The sequence below is a fragment of the Ranitomeya variabilis genome, chromosome 2 (assembly GCF_051348905.1).
Source record: "Ranitomeya variabilis isolate aRanVar5 chromosome 2, aRanVar5.hap1, whole genome shotgun sequence".
NCBI classification, from domain to species: Eukaryota; Metazoa; Chordata; class Amphibia; order Anura; family Dendrobatidae; genus Ranitomeya; species Ranitomeya variabilis.
The window spans coordinates 19,743,490-19,756,024 of NC_135233.1; the positions used below are offsets into that span (position 1 = coordinate 19,743,490).

The window sequence follows — 12,535 nt, forward strand, 5'->3', positions numbered from 1 at the left end:
AGCAGAGGCAGTTACCGCCCAGTATGCACTTCTATATTACCGCACACAAGCACACATTCCTGGAGGGGCCACAGCAGAGGCAGTTACCGTCCAGTATGCGCTTCCTTATTACCGCACACAAGCACACACTCCTAGAGGGGCCACAGCAGAGGCAGTTACCGCCCAGTATGCACTTCCTTATTACCACACACAAGCACACACTCCTAGAGGGGCCACAGCAGAGGCAGTTACCGTCCAGTATGTGCTTCCTTATTACAGCACACAAGCACACATTCCTAGAGGGGCCACAACAGAGGCAGTTACCGTCCAGTATGCGCTTCCTTATTACCGCACACAAGCACACACTCCTAGAGGGGCCACAGCAGAGGCAGTTACCGTCCGGTATGCGCTTCCTTATTACCGCACACAAGCACACACTCCTAGAGGGGCCACAGCAGAGGCAGTTACCGCCCAGTATACACTTCCTTATTACCGCACACAAGCACACACTCCTAGAGGGGCCACAGCAGAGGCAGTTACCGTCCAGCATGCGCTTCCTTATTACCGCACACAAGCACACACTCCTAGAGGGGCCACAGCAGAGGCAGTTACCGTCCAGCATGCGCTTCCTTATTACCGCACACAAGCACACACTCCTAGAGGGGCGACAGCAGAGGCAGTTACCGTCCAGTATGCGATTCCTTATTACAGCACACAAGCACACACTCCTAGAGGGGCCACAGCAGAGGCAGTCACCGTCCGGTATGCGCTTCCTTATTACCACACACAAGCACACACTCCTAGAGGGGCCACAGCAGAGGCAGTTACCGTCCAGTATGCGCTTCCTTATTACCGCACACAAGCACACACTCCTAGAGGGGCCACAGCAGAGGCAGTCACCGCCCAGTATGCGCTTCCTTATTACAGCACACAAGCACACATTCCTAGAGGGGCCACAGCAGAGGCAGTTACCGTCCAGCATGCACTTCCTTATTACCGCACACAAGCACACACTCCTAGAGGGGCCACAGCAGAGGCAGTCACCGCCCAGTATGCGCTTCCTTATTACAGCACACAAGCACACATTCCTAGAGGGGCCACAGCAGAGGCAGTTACCGTCCAGTATGCACTTCTTTATTACCGCACACACTCCTAGAGGGGCCACAGCAGAGGCAGTTACCGTCCAGTATGCGATTCCTTATTACAGCACACAAGCACACACTCCTAGAGGGGCCACAGCAGAGGCAGTTACCGTCCAGTATGCGATTCCTTATTACTGCACACAAGCACACACTCCTAGAGGGGCCACAGCAGAGGCAGTTACCGTCCAGTATGCGCTTCCTTATTACAGCACACAAGCACACATTCCTAGAGGGGTCACAGCAGAGGCAGTTACCGTCCAGTATGCACTTCCTTATTACAGCACACAACCACACACTCCTAGAGGGGCCACAGCAGAGGCAGTTACCGCCCAGTATGCACTTCCTTATTACCACTGTCACGATATGGTATGAAATATCATAAGTTAGTTTTCTTGCTAGCATGCGGGGGCTAAACCCCCCTCTCTCTGGTTCTCTTTCCTTCCCTGTGTTTCTAACTGTGTAGAAGAGCTTGCCTTGTGGGGGAGTTTTATTGACGAAAGGTATTTACGACTGGCATAGCTGCAAGGGAAATTTGTACTAGCAGGAACTGATAGAGAAACTTCTAGAACGCATGGGAGTCCTTTGTTCCATTTTGGTAAGATATTATGCAAACCGTTTAAGTTATGGACACGAAAATACATATTTGGAATCTCACTCGGTAGACCTACCCATCACTCTAAGCCTCAGCTCTTAACTCCATCAGGTAAAGAAATAGGGATTACTCGGTGAATATACATCCCAAATAGGACATATTTGATCTCCTTAGAAAGCTCACGGTAATCTGAGATGAATGCTGGGTTTGATATGACTATGACAGGTTCTGGAGCGAAGTTACGGGCATCAGATATATTTAATGCCCAGTTAGTGAAACCGAAGAGGTAGGAGGAGTTGGAAAACCAAGCCCTTTCTGTGAGGTCACAGACTGTAAGTTTTAAGTGCTGGCAGGCATCCAAGAGAGGAGATTTTGAGTTCTTCCTGGACAGACCTGAGCACGCCCAATGAGCTGGGACGTATGGTTGCCTGCCATGCAATGATCTGAGAAATGTGAGTGTTATCTTTTCTTCATTTAATCCTTTTATTTTCATAATTACCTTGTACATATTTGCAATTGTCTCATTTGTAACATCTTTGTAAAATATTTTTATAAACACTGCCTAAAAATCATTTATGGGGTATAATCTTTAATACTAGTTCGTTCTTCCTGCCCTAAACCGTACCCTGTCTCTGAAGGGAATTACGCTACTGTTTTGGGTTGCTCCGGACCGTTTAATCGGAGCTGGTGGCGGCGATACCGTGTGCAGACTCTTGGGTGATTGTAGCGACTGCGGCTTGATAATTATTGTTCCTGCCTGAGCGGGAGTAGTTATCGCGTCACTGCAGTCTGCCCAATAGCCAGTACATAGCAGGCAGCCATTCTGGCGACTAATTACCCTAGGTGCAGTACCTAATCTGACCTGAGAGTAAGGGGGGCGCCAGAGAGCTGCAAGTGTTAAGGGGAACTGTAAGCGGGATACACAAATCCCTGCAGTTCATGGTATATTGGAGAGCAGTGGGATACCTAAAATAAGCCCCTGCTGTAACCTAAGAGGTAAATAAACTTGTGTGTGTTCTTCTCATCACATTGTGGCAGTGGGGGGATAACTAGGATAAGCCCCCTGCACATGTGATAGCAGTCTGCTGGTCTAAAGTCACCCCAATCCGTGACATATTGTGGGCAGCGGCTAAGGGATCTTGACAGTCACGGTGTGATTCGTGACAACCACACACAAGCACACACTTCTAGAGGGGCCACAGCAGAGGCAGTCACCGTCCGGTATGCGCTTACTTATTACCACACACAAGCACACACTACTAGAGGGGCCACAGCAGAGGCAGTTACCGCCCAGTATGCACTTCTATATTACCGCACACAAGCACACATTCCTAGAGGGGCCACAGCAGAGGCAGTTACCGTCCAGTATGCGCTTCCTTATTACCGCACACAAGCACACACTCCTAGAGGGGCCACAGCAGAGGCAGTTACCGCCCAGTATGTGCTTCCTTATTACAACACACAAGCACACACTCCTAGAGGGGCCACAGCAGAGGCAGTTACCGTCCAGTATGCGCTTCCTTATTACCGCACACAAGCACACACTCCTAGAGGGGCCACAGCAGAGGCAGTTACCGTCCAGCATGCACTTCCTTATTACAGCACACAAGCACACATTCCTAGAGGGGCCACAGCAGAGGCAGTTACCGTCCAGCATGCACTTCCTTATTACAGCACACAAGCACACACTCCTAGAGGGGCCACAGCAGAGGCAGTTACCGTCCAGTATGCGCTTCCTTATTACCGCACACAAGCACACACTCCTAGAGGGGCCACAGCAGAGGCAGTTACCGTCCAGCATGCACTTCCTTATTACAGCACACAAGCACACACTCCTAGAGGGGCCACAGCAGAGGCAGTTACCGCCCAGTATGCACTTCTATATTACCGCACACAAGCACACATTCCTAGAGGGGCCACAGCAGAGGCAGTTACCATCCAGTATGCGCTTCCTTATTACCGCACACAAGCACACACTCCTAGAGGGGCCACAGCAGAGGCAGTTACCGCCCAGTATGCACTTCTATATTACCGCACACAAGCACACACTCCTAGAGGGGCCACAGCAGAGGCAGTTACCGTCCAGTATGTGCTTCCTTATTACCGCACACAAGCACACACTCCTAGAGGGGCCACAGCAGAGGCAGTTACCGTCCGGTATGCGCTTCCTTATTACCGCACACAAGCACACACTCCGAGAGGGGCCACAGCAGAGGCAGTTACCGCCCAGTATGCACTTCCTTATTACCGCACACAAGCACACACTCCTAGAGGGGCCACAGCAGAGGCAGTTACCGTCCAGTATGCACTTCCTTATTACCGCACACAAGCACACACTCCTAGAGGGGCCACAGCAGAGGCAGTTACCGTCCAGCATGCGCTTCCTTATTACCGCACACAAGCACACACTCCTAGAGGGGCCACAGCAGAGGCAGTTACCGTCCAGTATGCGATTCCTTATTACAGCACACAAGCACACACTCCTAGAGGGGCCACAGCAGAGGCAGTTACCGTCCAGTATGCGCTTACTTATTACCGCACACAAGCACACACTCCTAGAGGGGCCACAGCAGAGGCAGTTACCGCCCAGTATGCACTTCCTTATTACCACACACAAGCACACACTCCTAGAGGGGCCACAGCAGAGGCAGTTACCGCCCAGTATGCACTTCCTTATTACAGCACACAAGCACACATTCCTAGAGGGGCCACAGCAGAGGCAGTTACCGTCCAGCATGCACTTCCTTATTACAGCACACAAGCACACACTCCTAGAGGGGCCACAGCAGAGGCAGTTACCGTCCAGTATGCGCTTCCTTATTACCGAACACAAGCACACACTTCTAGAGGGGCCACAGCAGAGGCAGTTACCGTCCAGTATGCACTTCCTTATTACCACACACAAGCACACACTACTAGAGGGGCCACAGCAGAGGCAGTCACCGTCCGGTATGCGCTTCCTTATTACCACACACAAGCACACACTACTAGAGGGGCCACAGCAGAGGCAGTTACCGCCCAGTTTGCACTTCTATATTACCGCACACAAGCACACACTCCTAGAGGGGCCACAGCAGAGGCAGTTACCGTCCAGTATGCGCTTCCTTATTACCGCACACAAGCACACACTCCTAGAGGGGCCACAGCAGAGGCAGTTACCGCCCAGTATGCACTTCCTTATTACCACACACAAGCACACACTCCTAGAGGGGCCACAGCAGAGGCAGTTACCGTCCAGTATGTGCTTCCTTATTACAGCACACATTCCTAGAGGGGCCACAACAGAGGCAGTTACCGTCCAGTATGCGCTTCCTTATTACCGCACACAAGCACACACTCCTAGAGGGGCCACAGCAGAGGCAGTTACCGTCCGGTATGCGCTTCCTTATTACCGCACACAAGCACACACTCCTAGAGGGGCCACAGCAGAGGCAGTTACCGCCCAGTATGCACTTCCTTATTACCGCACACAAGCACACACTCCTAGAGGGGCCACAGCAGAGGCAGTTACCGTCCAGCATGCACTTCCTTATTACCGCACACAAGCACACACTCCTAGAGGGGCCACAGCAGAGGCAGTTACCGTCCAGCATGCGCTTCCTTATTACCGCACACAAGCACACACTCCTAGAGGGGCCACAGCAGAGGCAGTTACCGTCCAGTATGCGATTCCTTATTACAGCACACAAGCACACACTCCTAGAGGGGCCACAGCAGAGGCAGTCACCGTCCGGTATGCGCTTCCTTATTACCACACACAAGCACACACTCCTAGAGGGGCCACAGCAGAGGCAGTTACCGTCCAGTATGCGCTTCCTTATTACCGCACACAAGCACACACTCCTAGAGGGGCCACAGCAGAGGCAGTCACCGCCCAGTATGCGCTTCCTTATTACAGCACACAAGCACACATTCCTAGAGGGGCCACAGCAGAGGCAGTTACCGTCCAGCATGCACTTCCTTATTACCGCACACAAGCACACACTCCTAGAGGGGCCACAGCAGAGGCAGTCACCGCCCAGTATGCGCTTCCTTATTACAGCACACAAGCACACATTCCTAGAGGGGCCACAGCAGAGGCAGTTACCGTCCAGTATGCGCTTCCTTATTACCGAACACAAGCACACACTTCTAGAGGGGCCACAGCAGAGGCAGTCACCGTCCGGTATGCGCTTCCTTATTACCACACACAAGCACACACTACTAGAGGGGCCACAGCAGAGGCAGTTACCGCCCAGTATGCACTTCCATATTACCGCACACAAGCACACATTCCTAGAGGGGCCACAGCAGAGGCAGTTACCGTCCAGTATGCGCTTCCTTATTACCGCACACAAGCACACACTCCTAGAGGGGCCACAGCAGAGGCAGTTACCGCCCAGTATGCACTTCCTTATTACCACACACAAGCACACACTCCTAGAGGGGCCACAGCAGAGGCAGTTACCGTCCAGTATGCGCTTCCTTATTACAGCACACAAGCACACATTCCTAGAGGGGCCACAGCAGAGGCAGTTACCGTCCAGTATGCGCTTCCTTATTACCGCACACAAGCACACACTCCTAGAGGGGCCACAGCAGAGGCAGTTACCGTCCAGTATGCACTTCTTTATTACCGCACACAAGCACACATTCCTAGAGGGGCCACAGCAGAGGCAGTTACCGTCCAGTATGCACTTCTTTATTACCGCACACAAGCACACACTCCTAGAGGGGCCACAGCAGAGGCAGTTACCGTCCAGTATGCACTTCTTTATTACCGCACACACTCCTAGAGGGGCCACAGCAGAGGCAGTTACCGTCCAATATGCACTTCTTTATTACCGCACACAAGCACACACTCCTAGAGGGGCCACAGCAGAGGCAGTTACCGACCAGTATGCACTTGTATATTACCGCACACAAGCACACACTCCTAGAGGGGCCACAGCAGAGGCAGTTACCGTCCAATATGCGCTTCCTTATTACTGCACACAAGCACACACTCCTAGAGGGGCCACAGCAGAGGCAGTTACCGCCCAGTATGTGCTTCCTTATTACAGCACACAAGCACACACTCCTAGAGGGGCCACAGCAGAGGCAGTCACCGTCCAGCATGTGCTTCCGTATTACCGCACACAAGCACACACTCCTAGAGGGGCCACAGCAGAGGCAGTTACCGTCCAGTATGTGCTTCCTTATTACCGCACACAAGCATACACTCCTAGAGGGGCCACAGCAGAGGCAGTTACCGCCCAGTATGCGCTTCCTTATTACAGCACACAAGCACACACTCCTAGAGGGGCCACAGCAGAGGCAGTTACCGCCCAGTATGCACTTCCTTATTACCGTACACAAGCACACACTCCTAGAGGGGCCACAGCAGAGGCAGTTACCGTCCAGCATGCGCTTCCTTATTACCGCACACAAGCACACACTCCTAGAGGGGCCACAGCAGAGGCAGTTACCGTCCAGTATGCGCTTCCTTATTACCGCACACAAGCACACACTCCTAGAGGGGCCGTACCGGTAGAAGTCGCTCTCGGGGTCGCTGTGCCGGATCTGGAATGGCAGTCTGGGCGTCTTGCAATCCTGCGGCAGCAGATCTTCTGGGAGGGGTGGAGAGGATGGCCGCTGAGGAAGGGGCTCGCTCTCCTCCACCTTTATACCTTCCACCGGTTGCTGGCTCGGAGTCTGGCCGGCAGCAATGAGACTGCGCAGCTTGCGGTTGTGCTGGATCAGCTGGATGGTGTGTATGGTGAGGCTGCACGGCTCGGAGGGGATGTCCAGCATGGTGGTCACCCTGGGCCTATTGGCAGATGGCTGGTGCAGCGGGGGCTCCTGCATCTCCACAGTGCGAAACTCCCTCTGCAGGAGATCAAAGGAATTGCGGCTGGCCTGCCCGGCGGGCACCGGGATCTCGCCCCAGTATCGCATCATATTGAGAAAATGTCTGATATTCAGAAACCTAAAGTAAGACGGAAGCTACAAAGTGCAAACTGTCACTCTGGTTAGCGGGAGACATGTCCTAGTGACGGACCACCGGCCTCCATCTGTGAGTGCCCACCGTCTGCAACGAGACAACGTGATAAAACATCAGATCATAAAGTAAAGTGAAGCTGTAATGTCAGAATATTCCGTCCTGTGCACAGAAGAGGAATAATACTGTCCCTGGTCATTATAGGACTTATGCCGTGCGGTTTACCCTCTGCAGACTCTCACTTTAACTTCAGCTAGTGGGGAGCTGGGGGATACGTACCATGGGGGCATCGTGACCTGTGTGTGGGGGAATGTACTGTGGGGACATACTGTGTGTGTGGGGGATGTATTGTGGGGGCATTATACTGTGTGTGGGGGATGTACTGTGGGGACATCATACAGTGTGTGGGGGGGATGTATTGTGGGGGCATTATACTGTGTGTGGGGGGGATGTATTGTGGGGGCATTATACTGTGTGTGGGGGGGATGTATTGTGGGGGCATTATACTGTGTGTGGGGGAATGTACTGTGGGGGACATCATACTGTGTGTGGGGGGGGGATGTACTGTGGGGACATCATACTGTGTGTGGGGGGCTGTACTGTGGGGGACATCATACTGTGTGTGGGGGGAATGTACTGTGGGGGACATCATACTGTGTGTGGGGGGAATGTACTGTGGGGGACATCATACTGTGTGTGGGGGGAATGTAGTGTGGGGGACATCATACTGTGTGTGGGGGGATGTACTGTGGGGACATCATAATGTGTGTGGGGGGCTGTACTGTGGGGACTTCATACTGTGTGTGGGGGGCTGTACTGTGGGGACATCATACTGTGTGTGGGGGGCTGTACTGTGGGGACATCATAATGTGTGTGGGGGGCTGTACTGTGGGGACTTCATACTGTGTGTGGGGGGCTGTACTGTGGGGACATCATACTGTGTGTGGGGAGCTGTACTGTGGGGACATCATACTGTGTGTGGGGGGCTGTACTGTGGGGACTTCATACTGTGTGTGGGGGGCTGTACTGTGGGGACATCATACAGTGTGTGGGGGGATTGTACTGTGGGGACATCATACTGTGTGTGGGGAGCTGTACTGTGGGGACATCATACTGTGTGTGGGGGGAATGTACTGTGGGGACATCATACTGTGTGTGGGGGGCTGTACTGTGGGGACATCATACTGTGTGTGTGGGGAGCTGTACTGTGGGGACATCATACTGTGTGTGGGGGGAATGTACTGTGGGGACTTCATACTGTGTGTGGGGGGCTGTACTGTGGGGACATCATACTGTGTGTGGGGGGAATGTACTGTGGGGACTTCATACTGTGTGTGGGGGGCTGTACTGTGGGGACTTCATACTGTGTGTGGGGAGCTGTACTGTGGGGACATCATACTGTGTGGGGGGGGCTGTACTGTGGGGACTTCATACTGTGTGTGGGGGGCTGTACTGTGGGGACATCATACTGTGTGTGGGGGGATTGTACTGTGGGGACATCATACTGTGTGTGGGGAGCTGTACTGTGGGGACATCATACTGTGTGTGGGGGGAATGTACTGTGGGGACATCATACTGTGTGTGGGGGGCTGTACTGTGGGGACATCATACTGTGTGTGTGGGGAGCTGTACTGTGGGGACATCATACTGTGTGTGGGGGGAATGTACTGTGGGGACTTCATACTGTGTGTGGGGGGCTGTACTGTGGGGACATCATACTGTGTGTGGGGGGCTGTACTGTGGGGACATCATACTGTGTGTGGGGGGCTGTACTGTGGGGACTTCATACTGTGTGTGGGGGGCTGTACTGTGGGGACTTCATACTGTGTGTGGGGAGCTGTACTGTGGGGACATCATACTGTGTGTGGGGGGAATGTACTGTGGGGACATCATACTGTGTGTGGGGGGCTGTACTGTGGGGACATCATACTGTGTGTGTGGGGAGCTGTACTGTGGGGACATCATACTGTGTGTGGGGGGAATGTACTGTGGGGACTTCATACTGTGTGTGGGGGGCTGTACTGTGGGGACATCATACTGTGTGTGGGGGGCTGTACTGTGGGGACATCATACTGTGTGTGGGGGGCTGTACTGTGGGGACTTCATACTGTGTGTGGGGGGCTGTACTGTGGGGACTTCATACTGTGTGTGGGGGGCTGTACTGTGGGGACTTCATACTGTGTGTGGGGGCTGTACTGTGGGGACTTCATACTGTGTGTGGGGGGCTGTACTGTGGGGACTTCATACTGTGTGTGGGGGGCTGTACTGTGGGGACTTCATACTGTGTGTGGGGGCTGTACTGTGGGGACTTCATACTGTGTGGGGGGGGGCTGTACTGTGGGGACTTCATACTGTGTGTGGGGGGCTGTACTGTGGGGACATCATACTGTGTGTGGGGAGCTGTACTGTGGGGACATGTGTCTGCGTCTCTCTACACCAGGTGTGAATATTGACTACAGGCGATGTTCTGCTGGCACTTGTAGTTCTTGCACAAAGCGCTAATCTAATCCTCACTAAACAAAGCATCGCAGCACAGGAAGGAGAGACTACACAGCCCCGGCTACTCACCAGCGGCTCCAGGCGTGGAGGGGTTACTTGTAGTGTGTGACGTCAGAGGAAAGGGCGGAGTCTGCACGGACTACGGGAAGATAGAAGCTCTACAAGGCTGAAGGACCTGCCGTGATGTCACCACCATGTGATCAGTCACGTGTGTGGGAGGAGTCAGACCGGGAAAAATAGCAAAAGGACCTTTCATGATGTCATTATCATGTGATCAGTCACGAGTTATGGATTTTGCGTCAGACTCTACAGTAGGTTTCAACAAGCGTTTTGCTGCGTTTTTGTTTGCGTTGTGCGTTGCGGCGCCGACACTGCGGCGCACAACGCAAATGTGAACGTAGCCCACGAGAGAAAAAGGGTCTGCACTAAACACACACACACCTCTGCTGCACCACACACTGCACACACAGCTCTGCAGCACCACACACTGCACACACAGCTCTGCTGCACCACACACAGCTCTGCTGCACCACACACTGCACACACAGCTCTGCTGCACCACACACTGCACACACAGCTCTGCTGCACCACACACTGCACACACAGCTCTGCTGCACCACACACTGCACACACAGCTCTACTGCACCACACACAGCTCTGCTGCACCACACACTGCACACACAGCTCTGCTGCACCACACACTGCACACACAGCTCTGCTGCACCACACACTGCACACACACCTCTGCTGCACCACACACTGCACACACAGCTCTGCAGCACCACACACTGCACACACAGCTCTGCTGCACCACACACAGCTCTGCTGCACCACACACTGCACACACAGCTCTGCTGCACCACACACTGCACACACAGCTCTGCTGCACCACACACTGCACACACAGCTCTGCTGCACCACACACTGCACACACAGCTCTACTGTACCACACACTGCACACACAGCTCTGCTGCACCACATACTGCACACACAGCTCTGCTGCACCACACACTGCACACACAGCTCTGCTGCACCACACACTGCACACACAGCTCTGCTGCACCACACACTGCTCTGCTGCACCACACACTGCACACACAGCTCTGCTGCACCACAAACAGCTCTGCTGCACCACACACTGCACACACAGCTCTGCTGCACCACACACTGCACACACAGCTCTGCTGCACCACAAACAGCTCTGCTGCACCACACACTGCACACACAGCCCTGCTGCACCACACACTGCACACACAGCTCTGCTGCACCACACACTGCACACACAGCTCTGCTGCACCACACACTGCACACACAGCTCTGCTGCACCACACACTGCACACAGCTCTGCTGCACCACACACTGCACACACAGCTCTGCTGCACCACACACTGCACACACAGCTCTGCTGCACCACACACTGAACACACAGCTCTGCTGCACCACACACTGCACACACAGCTCTGCTGCACCACACACTGCACACACAGCTCTGCTGCACCACACACTGCACACACAGCTCTGCTGCACCACACACTGCACACACAGCTCTGCTGCACCACACACTGCACACACAGCTCTGCTGCACCACATACTGCACACACAGCTCTGCTGCACCACACACTGCACACACAGCTCTGCTGCACCACACACAGCTCTGCTGCACCACACACTGAACACACAGCTCTGCTGCACCACACACTGCACACACAGCTCTGCTGCACCACATACTGCACACACAGCTCTGCTGCACCACACACTGCACACACAGCTCTGCTGCACCACACACAGCTCTGCTGCACCACACACTGAACACACAGCTCTGCTGCACCACACACTGCACACACAGCTCTGCTGCACCACACACTGCACACACAGCTCTGCTGCACCACACACTGCACACACAGCTCTGCTGCACCACACACTGAACACACAGCTCTGCTGCACCACACACTGAACACACAGCTCTGCTGCACCACACACTGAACACACAGCTCTGCTGCACCACACACTGCACACAGCACTGCTGCACCACACACTGAACACACAGCTCTGCTGCACCACACACTGAACACACAGCTCTGCTGCACCACACACTGATCACACAGCTCTGCTGCACCACACACTGAACACACAGCTCTGCTGCACCACACACTGCACACACAGCTCTGCTGCACCACACACTGCACACACAGCTCTGCTGCACCACACACAGCTCTGCTGCACCACGCACTGAACACAGCTCTGCTGCACCACACACTGCACATACAGCTCTGCTGCACCACACACTGCACACACAGCTCTGCTGCACCACACACTGCACACACAGCTCTGCTGCACCACACACTGCACACACAGCTCTGCTGC

At 53.9% G+C, this 12,535-nt stretch overlaps 1 protein-coding gene across 1 annotated transcript in view; it reads right to left on the reverse strand.

Moving 5' to 3' along the window:
- Positions 1 to 10,385, reverse strand: part of SUPT7L (SPT7 like, STAGA complex subunit gamma) — a 33,271-nt gene extending 22,886 nt beyond the window's left edge. Inside the window, exons 1-2 of the mRNA XM_077282054.1 lie at positions 10,241 to 10,385; positions 7,220 to 7,762 (exon numbers count right to left, since the gene is read on the reverse strand). Coding sequence (XP_077138169.1) covers positions 7,220 to 7,632 — 413 coding nt within the window. The 5' untranslated portion in view covers positions 7,633 to 7,762; positions 10,241 to 10,385. The remainder of the gene's footprint in view (positions 1 to 7,219; positions 7,763 to 10,240) is intronic.
- Between the last annotated feature and the right edge of the window lie 2,150 nt (positions 10,386 to 12,535).